This window comes from Leucoraja erinacea, chromosome 20, assembly GCF_028641065.1.
Source record: "Leucoraja erinacea ecotype New England chromosome 20, Leri_hhj_1, whole genome shotgun sequence".
Classification (NCBI taxonomy): Eukaryota; Metazoa; Chordata; class Chondrichthyes; order Rajiformes; family Rajidae; genus Leucoraja; species Leucoraja erinaceus.
Genome location: NC_073396.1, coordinates 21,729,440 through 21,744,569, shown reverse-complemented (window position 1 = coordinate 21,744,569; position 15,130 = coordinate 21,729,440). Strand labels below are relative to the sequence as shown.

At 46.9% G+C, this 15,130-nt stretch overlaps 1 protein-coding gene across 1 annotated transcript in view; it reads right to left on the bottom strand.

Moving 5' to 3' along the window:
* The window catches only part of trrap (transformation/transcription domain-associated protein), a 168,782-nt gene that overhangs the window by 27,082 nt on the left and 126,570 nt on the right, over positions 1-15,130 (bottom strand). Inside the window, 6 exon segments of the mRNA XM_055651623.1 lie at positions 194-284; positions 4,344-4,508; positions 5,274-5,475; positions 10,079-10,179; positions 11,252-11,517; positions 13,816-13,851. Of these exon segments, the coding sequence (XP_055507598.1) occupies positions 194-284; positions 4,344-4,508; positions 5,274-5,475; positions 10,079-10,179; positions 11,252-11,517; positions 13,816-13,851 (861 nt within the window).

Sequence of the window (15,130 nt, the reverse complement as noted above, 5' to 3'; positions counted from 1 at the left end):
GATAGAGTGGGACTATTTCTGCTGCTGTGACCTTCATTTATGCATCTCCTCCGCTCAAGAGCAATGCTGGCTGTTGGGGAGATGGGGGGGAGGAATAAAGACCCCTGTCCTAAATGCCCAAAGGCTGTGATGGTACTCGCTCTGGAAACAACAGCGAAGAGATTAAGGCAGCTCACGTTAGCAAAAATCTTACCACTTTTGTATCGCTCACGCTGTTCGATCTTCAGGGTCAAGTAGAGCGTCCTGATTGGGAAGTAGACAGCCTGGGGAAACACTCTTCCCACCTGAGGAGATTAAAAAAAAACCCACGGAGCCGCAATTAAATCAACTAGTTCGCCACCTTCCGTGGAAATATCTTCAATATTTTCAGCGACAAGGCCGCGCTGAATTGCAACATTTCGTGCCGCACGTGATCGCAAAATGAGGCAAACCAAGCCGGATTACCGGAGAGAATCAGTCCAAAGGTCACCTCCAATCACATTGATCATTCACAGGGTACAGTGACAATGGCAACTGTCGGCCGATAAGTGACATCCTAGCAAACCCAGAGGGCCATCCATCACCAATTTCAAGAGATGGCCTGTCATTACGCTGTTTGAAGGCGGCACGGTGGCGCAGCGGTAGATCTTGGGTGAATGCACGAGGAAAATGTCCCGACGACTAGTACAATATAGGCATGGCACTGTGGCGGCAGCGGTAGGGTTGCTGCCTCACAGTGCCAGAGACCTCAGTTCGATCCTGACTACGGGTGCTGTCTGGACGGAGTTTGTACGTTCTCCCTGTGACCCCGTGGGTTTTCCCCGGCTGCTCCGGTTTCCTCCCACACTCCAAAGACCGTGCTGGTTTATAGGTTAATTGGCCTCTGTAAACTGCCCTGTCAATAGTGTGTAGGATAGAACTAGTGTGTGGGTGATTGTTGGTCAGCGCCGACTCAAACTCTTTCTGTCCACAATTCATTCCAACCCCGTTAAGATTCACACAGCCAGGAAACAGGCCCTTGGCCCAGCTTGCCTACACTGACCAACATGCCCCATCTGCACCAGCCTGCATTTGGCCCGTAGCTCTCTAAACCCATCCTATCCATGAGCCTGTCTAAATATTTCTTAAACGTTACTAAAACTGTTTCTTAGACTGGGTGGGTCGAAGGGCCTGCTTCCACACTGTGTCTCTAAAACTAAAAACTAAAACTAAATCTTTCATGTGGAAGTTATGCCTTCGATAAAAACATTACAAAACTGTACATTGTTGTGTCAGCTATTAATTGGTGAAATCGAGCCATCATATTTCCGCACAATTTACTACTTGTGTGATATCAGTACCAACACAGCAGTCATGCAGATAATTGTGAAGGAAAAACAGAAAGCCATAATGACATCAAGCAGTCCTTAAATTAGGCCACAATTCCCTGTGGACCCAACATTACGTTCTGGTTTTTACCTATTACAGAACAATCCCATACACTGCAAACACTGGAACGACAGCGCAAAATGGCCACTTAAGGTATATAAGAAAAATAACAGGCAATAATGGAGGATTTGCAATTGCTGACAAAATGCTGAATTTTGCTGATAATTTTTTTTTCATCTTTCATCCCTAGCTTCCCAGAGTGAGCACAAATGAATTGAAAGCTGCAGCATGGAAACAGTCCCACCGAGTCCACGCTGACCACCGATCACCCGTTCATGTTAGTTCTACATCATCCCACTTCCGCATCCACTCCCTACACACGAGGGGCAATTTACAGAGGCCGATTAACCTACAAACCCACGCGTCTTTGGGACGTGGGAGGAAACCCATGCGGTCACAGGGAGAATGTAAAAACTTCACACAGATCAGAAACAAGATCTGGTCTCTGGCGCTACAAGGTAGCTGCTCTGCCAGCTATACCACTGTAATGACTTACATATCTGCCAGAGGAAGAAAGTATTCATCTACTTGATCCTGCTCTGCCGTTCAACAAAGTAATATCTCATCTCGATAACCACATCTACCCTCCATACACTGTAATAACAGTCTATCTATCTCAGTTCACAAATGCCCATTTATCTTTTCTAAATGGGGGCTGGGGAAAGATGTTTTGCCTGGATTAGAGTGTATTAGCAACAAGGAGAGTGGACACAACGAACTGCAGGTACTGGTTTGTACCAAAGAAAGACACAAAGTGCAGGAGTATCTCAGCAGGCCAGGCAGCATGTCTGGGGTAAAAAGGATGAGTGACGTTTCGGGTTTGGACTCTTCTTTCCAACCCCATCCTTTTTCTCGAGAGTTGCTGCCTGTCCCCCTGAATTACTCCAGCATTTGCACAGTGCCTGAATTACTCCAGCACAGTGTCTATCTTAATTGCAAGGAGAGGTCGGACAAACTTGCGTTATTTTCTCTCGAGCATCAGAGATTGAGGGAAATGTGTATAAAATTATGAGAGGCAAAGAAAGAATAGACAGTCAGAACCTCCCCCCCCAGAGAGGATGGTGAATGCCAGGAACTTGCTGCCAGGGTTGGTGGTGGAGGCAGATACAATAAGGATGTTTACAAGGCTTTCAAGGATTAGTTTGTCTTTGTATCATGTTCTGAACGGACATTGAGGGCCGAAGGGCCTGTTCCCATGCTGTATTGTTCCACATCCTAGGCTTACGTCACCCTGCGTGTGAGACGTTTCCTGTTGTGGCAGCTCCGTGCTACAGCCACGAGAGCTGCTGCCTCAGCAAACCGAGGCTCGATCACCACCTCGGATGCTGCCTTTGTGGAGTTTGCACGTTCTCCATGTGACTGGATCGTTTTCTTCCAGGAGCTTAATCATCCAATAACCCTCACCAACCTCTACAGATGCTCCGTAGAAAGCACTTTATCGGGATGCATCACAGCATGGTTTGGGAACAGCTCAGCCCATGAAAGGCAAGAAATTGCAGCGAATGGTGGTCGCAGCCCAAACCATCACACAAAACCAACCTCCCTTCCATTGACTCCTTCTCCACTTCACGCTGCCTCGGCAAGGCCGCCAGCATAATCGAGGACTCGTCTCACCCCAGTCCTTCTCTTCTCTCCCATCAGGTAGAGGTACAGAAGTGTGAAATCGCTCACCCCCAGTTTCAGGGACAGATTCTTCCCAGCTGTTATCAGGCAACTGAACCATCCTATCACCAACTAGAGAGCCGTCCTCAGCTACTATCCACCTCATTAGAGACCCACGGACTATCTTGAATTGGACTTTACCTTGCGCAAAACATTATTCCCTTTATCCTGGTTTCTGTTTACTGTGGACGGTTTGACTGTAATCATGTTTAGTTTTTCCGCTGAATGGATAGCACTCAACAAAAAATATTTTCACTGTACCTCGGTACACATGGCAGTTATAAACTAAACCTCCCAAAGACGTGCGGGTTGGTAGGTTTACTGCAGCCAGTGCACTGGTGTTGGGAAGAATCGAGGGGGGGGGGGGGGGGAATGTGGTGCTGACAATGTAGGAGGAACGGGTGAGGCGAGGATTAGTATTTGATCACGGCAGGCACTGGAAGGGTCAACAGGCCTGTTTACATGCTCTCATCTCTCTATGAACAATTTGGCTCTGAGGTTATGCTCCTTATTTTTATGGACAGTCCCGACGGAGAAAGTACTTCAAGCAATGAATCCTTTAATCACCTTAAATGTAATTAGACAACTGTTTAATCTTTTACATTAAAGGGAATTTAAACCTAATCTAAGCTGCACAGTAGGCCAGTCAATGCAGAAAAATGGGTTCTTGGGTAGCTCCCATCTCACCAATTATTCATACAGACATCAGCACAGATGCCTATTTTGTACATTAGCCCTGTTCAAACACTCCTGTTCCTTTTTATCCCTCAAATTCACGAAAGGCTAAAATGGAAAGGAATAAATTTGACTCTTTTTCTCCAATTTCTTTTCAGTAACTTGCAGCATGTTGAGCAAATAGACTTGAATTGGAATAATGTTCATCCCCAAAACAGCAAAGCTTTCTTTGGACTTTAGAGGTACAGCGCGGAAACAGGCCCTTCGGCCCACCGAGTCCGGACCCACCACCACTATCCTTTACACACTAGGGACAATTGGCAATTTTTACCAAATCCAATTTATCTACAAACCTGTTCGATTTGGAGTGCGGGGGGAAACCGGAACACCCGGAGAAAATCCACGCGGCCACCAGGAGAACAAACTAACACTTTACAGACAGCACCCGTGGTCAGGATTGAACCGAGGTCTCTGGCGCTGTGAGGCAGCAACAGTACCGATGCGCCACCATGTCCCCCCCTTTATTGGGCTGGTCGTTGGGATGTTTTCCTCGTACATTCACTGCGAACTAATGCACCCATTTACAAACATGTACGTACTTGGCTGATGAGGTTGAGGAGCAGTTTGCCTTCTGAGCCGACCAGACAGGTCAAGAGTTGAGGGATCCATGCCAGCCACTGGATGGGAGGCACACCGATACAGTACTTGTCCACAGCGTCTGCCAACGTGTTCTTTTCATCATCAAAGCTCAGCAGCCAAAGGACCTGGGAAATGTAGGCATTAGTTAGAGGTTGGTGAAGGGTCTCGGCCCCAAACGCCACCTATTCCTTTTCTCCAGAGATACTGCCTGACCCACTGAGTTACTCCAGCACTTTGTGTCCATCTTCTGTACAAACCAGCGACCGCAGTCCCTTTCTACACACTTTCTAAAGATATAATTAGTTTAGTTTAGAGATACAGCATGGACCAAGTCCACATCAACCATCAATCACCCGCTCGCACTAGATCTGTGTTATCCCACTTTCTCATCCACTGCCTACACACTGTAGGCAGTATTACAGAGGCCAATGAACCTGCACGTCTTTTGGATGTGACAGGAAACAGGAGCACCCGGTGGAAACCCACACGATCACAGGGAGAACATGCAAACTCCACACAGACAGCACCCGAGGTCAGCATCAAACCCGGGTCGCTGGTGGTATGAGGCAGCGGATCTACCAAAAATCTTCCCACAGTTTGAAGCTGAGATCTGGAGAGAGGGTTTCCAGCCAGGTTAAGCCACATGATCAGAAGATATGGCTTGTTGTATTTAAACAAAAACTAGTTTATAGCATAGATACAAATTGCTGGAGTAACTCAGTGGGTCAGGAGGCTTCTGCGGAGACGTTTCGAAAGTAGTCTGAAGAAGGCCCCCCGACCCAAAATGTAACCAATGCACGTTCTCCAGAGATGCTGCCTGACCTGCTCAGTTACTCCTGTGTCTGGCATGGTTTATAGCGCTGAGGTTACTGGGCTTTCCATGGCCTCACCTTAGCCAGGTACTTCCTCGATTTGCTCTCGTTCTGATGGCGGCAGGCGTGCAGGTAGCAGGTGATGGCAGAGACACCGAGGTGGAGCTGCCTTTCTTTCACAAAGATGTTCTCCAGGTAATCTCCCCACATGGCCCAAGCCTTCACCAGGACATCGTGCATCTGCACAGCTGCAGAGAACGCTTTGTTGGCCTCCTCCGACCTGCGCAACAAAAACACAAGGAAAAGGAACGTTTGTAGACAAAAACAACTCAGGACACATCATACGTTTAGTTTATGTCACAGAAGGCTGTGGAGGCCAAGTCAATGGATATTATTAAGTCAATGGAGATTAATAGATTCTAAATTTGTTTGGGTGTCAGGGGATATGGGAAGAAGGCAGGAAAATTGGGGTTGCGAGGGAAAGATAGATCAGCCATAATTGAATTGGGGGGGGAATGTAAGACTTGATGGGCCGAATGGCCTAATTCTGCTCCTACAACTTAACATATGAACTTATGAGTAGAACGGAACAACAGATGCTACTTTATACCGAAGATAGACTCAAATTGCTGCTGTAACTCAGTGGGTCAGGCAGCATCGCTGGACAAAAAGGATGGGTGACGTTTTGGGTCAGGGCACTTCTTCAGACCGTTTAGTTTAGTATTATTGTCACGTGTACCGAGATACTGTGAAATGCTTTTGCTTGTGTGCTATTGAGTCATAAGGAAAGGACTACACATGAATACAATCAAGTCGAACCACAGTGCACGGATACAGGATAAATGCTGCAACATTTAAAGCAATAATATTACATTGAAGTCCGATTAAAGATTGTTCAAAGGTCTCCAGTGGGTTTCGGCCCGAAACGTTGCCCATTTCCTTCGCTCCATAGATGCTGCTGCCCCTGCTGAATTTCTCCAGCAGTTTTGTCTATCTCCAGTGAGGGAGATGGGAGGTCCAGACTGCACTCTTATTGAGGATGGTTCAGCTGCCCGATAACAGCTGAGAAGAAACTGTCCTTGAATCTGGAGTCATATATTTTCACACTTCTGTATCTCTTGACTGATGGGAGAGGGGAGAAGAGGGAGTGGTCGGTTATTATGCTGCTGGCCTTGCTGAGGCAGCGTGACGTGTAGATGGAGTCAATGGAAGGAAGGCTGGCTTGTATGATGGTCTGGACTATGTCCACAACTCTCTACAATTTCTTTGCTTAGTTTAGTTTGGAGATACGGAGCGGAAACAGGCCCTTCGGCCCACCGAGTCTGTGCCGACCATACGCTCGCACTATCCAACACACTTGGGACAATTTACAATCTTCGCCAATCGAAGCCAATTCACCTATAAATCTGCACATCTTTGGAATGTGGGAGGAAACCGGAGCAACGGGGGGAAATCCATGCGGTCACTGGGAGAACACACAGTACAAACTCTGCAGAGACAGCACCTGGAGTCAGGATCACACCTCTGGTGCAGTAAGGCAGTAACTCTACTGCTGCCCCACCATGCCACACACTTTCCTTGCGGACAGTGAATTCATTGTACTCGCTGGAAGAGAATGCCAGCATACCTAGAGTCACTGAGTTTAGCACTACCTCCCCTGTGTAGGGCTGTATTTAAGTGCAGCAAGGGAAAAAAATAAGCTTTAATTATTACTTAGCATTTTTGCCTTTGACAACATATGAGGTACATTTGAACACCAAGTTCCACCCCTTGCTGTGAGGGTGAATGAGTATTTAACGATGCAAAACTACGGAGTCTCTGCTCTGCTGAAAATAGCCACAAACAGCCTTCATATTACAGGTCTGCACTTTCAAATCAACACCTCCAATTAAGGATAAGTGCTACTCAGAAAATTGGCAACAGATCATTCTCCTCGGCGATACTGTATCATGTAGCAGCCATTTTGAAGTACATACATACATAGACAATAGGTGCAGGAGTAGGCTATTCGAGCCAGCACTGCCCTCCGTTCCTGTTCCTGCCTTCTTCCCATACCCCTTGATTCCGCCAGCCCTAAGAGCTCTATCTAACTCTCTTTTGAATGCATCCAGTGTATCGGCCTCCACTGCCTTCTGAGGCAGAGAATTCCACAAATTCACAACTCTCTGTGTGAAAAGGTTTTTCCTCATCTCCATTCGAAATGGCCTACCCCTTATTCTTAAACTGTGGCCCCCTAGTTCTGGACTCCCCCAACATCGGGAACATATTTCCTGCATCTGGCGTGTCCAATTCCACAATAATTTTATATGTTTCTATAAGATCCCCTCCCTTCTAAATTCCAGTGAATACAAGCCCAGTTTTTCATCATACGACTGCCCCGCCATCCCGGTAATTAACCTTGTGCACCTAAGCTGCACTCCCTCAATAGCAAGAATGTCCTTCCTCAAATTAGGGAGTATGCTAGCGTGCATCAGGCAGGGAATGGGGAGTTGGGGGATGACTGTTTGGGATGTATATATAAATGACTTGGACACCAATGTGATAACAAGGAACTGCAGATGCTGGTTCCCCAAAGAAAGGCACAAAATGCTGGAGTAACCAAGTGGGTCAGGAGAAGGACGTTGTTAAGCTGGAAAGAGTGCAGGGAAGATACACAAGGATGCTGATTTACGAGGATGTTGCTAGGATTCGAGGGCCTGAGCCATAAGGAGTGGTTGAGCAGGCTAGGACTCTATTCCTTGGAGCGCAGGAGGATGTGGGGGTGATCTTATAGAGGTGTATAAAATCATTAGGAATAGATTGGGTAAATGCACAGTCTTTTGCCTAGAGTAGGGGAATCGAGGACCAGAGGACACAGGCTTACGGTAGTGGGGGGGGGGAAAGATTTAATGGGAACCTGAGAGGTGACTTCTTTTTATACAAATGGTGGTGGGTGTTTGGAACGAGCTGCCGGAAGAGGTAGTTGAGGCAGGTACTAATAAACATTTAAGAAACATTTGGACAGGTACATGGATACAATAGATTTCTAGGGATATGGACCAAGTGCGGGCAGGGGGCATGTTGGTCAGTGTGGGCAAGTTGGGCTGAAGGGTCTGATTCCACCCATTTGCAGTTCTGACAGTATTGTGCCTTGGTTTTGCCTGCAAATTGTCAACATTTAAAACAAATGTACTTAATATAGCTTTCACAAAGAATTATGGAGCGTGAAGGGGTGGGAGGAAAAATCAGATAGTGAGCAACCTTTTGCACATACAAAGTGCGAAGAGTATCAACAAAGAACAGAGGCCACATTGTAATTTCTCCTTGATAGCTTGCAACTATTCACACGTAAAGGACAGCCAAAGACAAGGAAGTGCATTCCAAGCTTGGCACATCAAAGAGTTGACAGCTCGACTCCCAAGCAAGGCCAGGAATCTGAGCTGGTCGTCAAAGTGAGCTCGCTTCAGTTGGCCGAGCTTTTGTCAGCACTCAGCTGGAGTGCACAAGATGAAGGAGAGTTATAGATGCAAGTCCTCACAGTGGGGGGAGCACGAGGGAGAGGCGAGAGAAAGGATGGATGGCCCTCAACCTCTCTGCTGAGGCAGCACTCCCGTCAGAGAGCGAGGAGGGCCGTCGGCAAGCGAGGAGGGGGCCGGCCGAGAGAACAGAGGGACCCAGAGTGGGGGGCCGCCAAGAACAAAGAGGGACTCGGGAGGAAGAGGGACCATCGGGACTACATTGAATACTTTTCTAACTTTGTCCTATACGTGGCGACTCTTTGCAAACTGATGCAGTGTATGCAAAACAAGGAATTTCACTGTACCAAGTACACGTGACAATAAAGTGTTGATCGATAAATCGAAGGTGGAACATCACTACTGGGGGAAGGGCTTACAACTCATGTTCCTCACAGGATATGGGAAAGATGTGAAGCAAACTCTTGCTCCCACACTCAAGATTAACCAACAGACCTGTAGAAACAAGGAACTGCAGATGCTGGTTTATACCACAGCTAGACACAAAGTCCTGCTGTAACCTCTCTGTCCTGGGTCTCCTCCATGGCCAGAGCGAGCACCACCGGAAATCGGAGGAACAGCACCTCATATTCCGCTTGGGGAGTCTGCATCCTGGTGGCATGAACATTGAATTCCCCCAATTTTATTAGCCCTTGCTGTCACCACCCCTTCCTATCTCTCCCTCAGCCCTCGGGCTCCTCCTCCTCCCTTTTTCCTTTCTTCTCCCCGCCCCATCCCCCATCAGTCTGAAGAAGGGTTTCGGCCCGAAACGTTGCCTATTTCCTTCGCTCCATGGATGCTGCTGCACCCACTGAGTTTCTCCAGCATTTTTGTGTACCTGCAGAAACTCAACAGGTCGGGCAGCATCCTCTGGAGAAAAGTGTGGTAGGTGATGCTTCGGGTCGGAACACTTCTTCAGACATATAGAAACATAGAAAATCGGTGCAGGTAGAGGCCATTCGGCCCTTCGAGCCAGCACCGCCATTCAATATGATCATGGCTGATCATCCACAATCTAAATCGAACTGTCAAGAAAACATCCCGTGGTTTGGCCTCCAATTAGTTTAGTTTATTATTGTCACGTATATCAAGGTACAGTGAAAAGTTTCCCTAGGTACAGCAACCCTGTGAAAAAAATATGGATGATAAATTATATTGTGGTTATTAGTTTATTGAATTTTTTTTTATGATCTATTATCCATGTGTATTATGTTTACAGTCTGTAATGCTGCTGCAAGTAAGAATTTCATTGTTCCATTGTCAGTATATATGACAATTAAATACTCTTCAAGTCCCAAATACTTTATAAACAAACACTAAACAATGGAATTCTTGCCCGTGGCAATATAAATTATATAGATTACGTTGTGGCATTTTTTTTTTACTTACTTATTAATCTGAGCCAGGAACATCCCTTTCAATGCATAGAATTCTGCCGTCATCTCCTTGGTGAAATATTTCAGGTTTGTCGATTCAATCACTTCCAAACCCTGCGGAAAACAAAATTGAAGTCTGAGTGAATGATGGTAGACAAAAGTGCTGGAGAAACTCAGCGGGTCAGGCAGCATCTATGGAGCGAAGGAAATAGGCAACGTTTTGGGCCGAAACCCTCCTGAATGATATTTAGTTTTGAATTTTGGAGATACAGCACAGAAATTGGCCCTTAGGCCCATCGAGTCCATGCCGACCAGCAATCACCCGCACACAGGTGTGACACTACGGATGATTTACGGAACCCAATTAACCTACAAACCTGCATGTCTTTGGGATGTGGGAAGAACATTTTGGGAGCACCCAGGAAAAAACCCACACGGTCACAGGGAGAACGTAACGGTACAGACAGCAACCGTAGTCGGGATCGAACCCTCGACGCTATGAGGTGGCAACGCTACATCTGTGTCACTATGATCACGTGAATAGTTCAATCCTCTCCAACTACGTGAAGTACATTTCCACCCACTTCACCCAAGGATGTGGCATTTCCTGATGGATTGATGCAATGATTGGATTAACATATGATGGGCGTTCGACGGCACTGGGCGTGTACTCGCTGGAGTTTAGAAGCATGAAGGGGGACCTCATTGAAACTTACCGAATAGTGAAAGGCCAGGATAGAGTAGATGTGGAGAGGATGTTTTCACTAGTGGCTGAGTCTAGGACCAGAGGCCATAGCCTCAGAATAAAAGGACATACCTTTAGAAAGTAGATGAGGAGGAATTTATTTGAGGGTGATGAATCTGTAGAATTCATTGCCACAGAAGGCTGTGGAGCCCAAGTCAATGGATATTTTCAAGGTGGAGATCGACATATTCTTAATTAGTACTGTTGTCAGGGGTTATGGGGAGAAGGCAGGAGAATGGGGTTGAGAGGGAAATTATAGATCAGCCATGATTGAATGGCGGAGTAGATGTTGGGCCGAATGGCCTAATTCTGCTCCTAGAACTTATGAGCGTTTCCTGGGACATTAAACAAGACTTCATGGTTCAACTCCAAACTGGTGCATAATGGCAGCGAGATGAAGGAGCCAGTTATCACTCCGGCCTTTGGCCGCCCAATGCCCACCTGCATACACTCGTTCTTGCCCATCACTCCAGCCTGCTGGAGGTAGCACTTGACTTGTTGCCGGATCTTCTGGAAGCAGTCGACGATGGGCACGGTGGGGATGGTGTGGATGCGGCTGAGGATGTCCAGGGCCACGTTGACCAGGCCCTGCTTACGGGCAATCTTGCCGTACTGGATGATGGCGGAGGCCGAGGCGTGCACCCCCAGCATGGCATTGTTGGAGTTGGGGTCGTGCTGAGAGCTGTTCTCGTAAGCTGCCACGATCGCTTGGGAAAGAGAGAGAGAAAGAGAATTCAAACTGTCCATTACTTCCAAATTTGAGGTGGCAGGCTTTTTGAAATCCATTTTGAAACAAACAAACTCGACCCGAAATGTCACCCATTCCTTCTCTACAGAGATGCTGCCTGTCCCGCTGAGTCACTCCAGCTTTTTGCGTCTATCTCATGCTACAGTAGGGATTGGGAGTAGTTGGTGTGCATTTAGAACTTGCATTTGATTGAATTTTTAGTTTTAGGTTAGTTTAGAGATACATTGTGGAAACGGGCCCTTTTGGCCCACTGAACAATCACCCGTTCACACTAGTTCTATGTTACCTCACTTTGTTGTCCATTCATCGAGTTATAGTTGTACAGCGTGGAAACGGGCCCTTCAGCCCACGCTGACCAGCGTTCATGCTAGTTCTATCTTATCCCAGTTTTGCATCCTACCCACTAGGGGCAATTTACAGAAGCCAATTTGCCTGTAGAAGCAAGGAACTGCAGATGCTGGTTTATACCACAGATTGCTCCACAAAGTGCTGGAGTAACTAAGTGGATCTGGAAACATCTCTAGAGAAAATGGATGGGAGATGTTTCGGGTCGGGACCCTTCTTCAGAATGAAGGTAGGGGATGGGCAGTGGGCGGGAAGAGCTGCAGGTGAGAAAAGCCCTGGGCAGGCCACAACTGACCTTGAGCTGGGTGGTGCCCTGGTAGGCCCACTGTTGGCTGGGGAAGGTGTGATCTCAAGAGGAAAACAGACCCACATATCTTTGGAACGTGGGAGGGGAAGCGGAGCAATATGATACTCAGTTCTACTGATCTGAAACCATCTAGAACAGGTAAGTAGAACGATGAGTGTGAGGACAATTTGCCCGTCCAACCAGTTCTACTGCTCACTTAGATCACAGCCAATCTCCACCTTCCCACTTTGGATTCATAATCATAGAGTCATATATAGCATGAAAACAGTCCCTTCGGCCCAACTTGCTCATGCCAGCCAAGATGCCCCATCTACGCTAGTCCCACCTGCCCGCGTTTGGCCCGTATCCCTCTAAATCTTTCCTATCCATGGACCTGTCCAAATGTCTTTTAAATGCAGTTATAGTGCCTGCCTCAACTACCTCCTCTTGCAGCTCGTTCCATACTACTTAATACTTTGCCTGAAATAGGTCAGGCAGCATCTGTGGAGAGCCTCTTTCTCATCTTCTCCTTGCATTCGACCCACTCTTCTCCCATTTCCTTTTCTTTGTACAGAGGTACAATAGACTCCTTACAGAAAAGAATCTTTATCGTTTAGTTTAGTTCAGAGATGCAGCATGGAAACAGGCCCTTCGGCCCACCGAGTCCAAGCTAACCAAGTTACGTTCTATGTTATCCCACTTTCTCATCCATTCCCTGCACACTAGGGCTAATTTACAGAGGGCCAATTAACCTACAAACCTGTACGTCTTTAGTAAGAGTGGGGGGATATTAGAACACCCGGAGAAAACCCACGCGGTCACAGGGAGAACGTGCAAACTCCGTACAGACGGCACCCGAGATCAGAGTCGAAGCCGGATCTCCGGCACTGTGAGACAGTGGCTCTATCAGCTGCGATTTTATTTATTCATAGACAAGATGTACGTTTATCTCGCCACAGGGGCGGCACGGTGGCACAGCTGTAGAGCTGCTGCCCCACAGCGCCAGCGACCCAGGTTTGATCCCGACTACAGGTGCTGTCTGTACGGAGTCAGTACGTTCTCCCTGTGACCGCGTGGATTTTCTCCTGGTGCTCTGGTTTCCTCCCACACTCCAAAAACGTACAGGTTTCTAGGTTAATTGGCTTTGGTAAAGATTGTAAATTGTCCCAAGTGTACAGGGATCATTGGTTGGCGCAGATCCGGTAGGCCGAAGGGCCTGGTTCCGCACTGTATCTCTAAACTAAACTAAACACAAGGAACTGTAGATACAGGTGAAAAATAAAGACACAAAGTGGTGGAGTAACTCAGCGGGCCAGACAGCATCTCTGGAGAACATTCTTCAGAGACACTGCCTGGCCCGCTGAGTTACTCCAACACTAGGTGGCCATACAATGAGTTAAACACCCCGTTTCAAAGCTCCGTTGGCAGACACACTAATTACCGAACAGTTTGATCTTCTAACATATGAGCAAGGAGGAATGTTTTCACACATGGAATCATTTTAAACAGGAGCCAAGTTTTTCTTTGAAGCTGGAGCGAGTTCTGATGGTTTACGCAAACATTTCAACGATACACAAGTTCACACCCAAAGTCGCTTTGATTTTTACGAACTCATTCGTTCCCTACCTGGTTTCAGTTTTGTATCTGCTGTGGTCCGTCCCACTGCAATGAATGGAAATGCGAAAAGTAGCAAGTTTCCTGGAGTGTGCCGTGGTCAAACTCTATTCAGTTATAGCTTCTAATCTTACTGCTTTTCTAAAACAAAATCCTTTTCTATTTTTATTGCGTTAACTTCCCTCCAAAAGCTCAACTTGCAAAGTACATGTGAACATGAGAACAGGAAGATGCCATTCATTCAATCCCTCAGGAATGGTCTACATTTCCATTTGATCGAGTATTGATCTGCATCCACATGCCTTGCCCAACATATAACCCGTTCAATCCCATTTTTGAGCAGAAAAAAGGAAGTGCAGATGCTGGTTTACCAAGGAAAGATCAAAATACTGGAGTAACTCAGCAAGTCAGGCAGCATCCCTGCAGAACATGGATAGGTAATGTTTCAGGTTAAGACCCATCTTCAGACTCAGCAGGTCAGGCAGCATTTCTGGAGAACATGGGATAGATGACGTTTCGGGTTGGGACCCAACAATCAGTCTAAAGAAGGATCCTAACCCGAAATGTCCCCTATCCATGTTCTCCAGGTATGTTGCCTGACCTGCTGAGTTACTCCAGTATTTTAGTGTCAATATTTGACATTTTCAATTGACACACATCTTGAACATTCTATCATGGATTCCCATCACCTTGTGTGAAGGACGAAGTCTGTGGATCAAGTTACAATAGAACATTTGACCCTTTCCTACACCTTCTCCCACACCTCTCTGGTTCTTGTTCCTGACCTGTCTCTTAACCCTCAAAATGGCCGCCCTGCTCCCAAACAGCACCCCCATTGGTTTAGGTTTAGTTTTATTCCTGTCAGGTGTACACGCGACAACGAGCTAGAGGCAAGCTGTTAAACTGGAACGGCTGCATGGAAGATTTACGATGATATTGCCAGGACTCGAGGGCCAGAGCTCCTGGGAGAGGTCGGGCAGGCTAGGACTTTATTTTCATGGGGCACGGGAGGCTGAGGAGTGATCTTATAGAGGTGTACAAAATCATGAGAGGAATGGATAGGGGGAATGCACAGTCTTATACTCAGGGTAGGGGAATTGAGTACCAGAGGACATAGGAAGAGTAAGGCCAGAATTGATGTAGGAATTAAGAACTGGCATTTTTTAACCAATTGAAGCACAGAAACAGTCCCTTCGGCCCAACTTGTCCATGCCAACCAAGATGCTAGCTCCATTTGCCCGCACTTGGACCATATTCCTCAAAATCTTTCCTATCAATGTATCTGTACAAGTGTCTTTTAAAAGTTGTTATTGTGCCTGCTTCAACT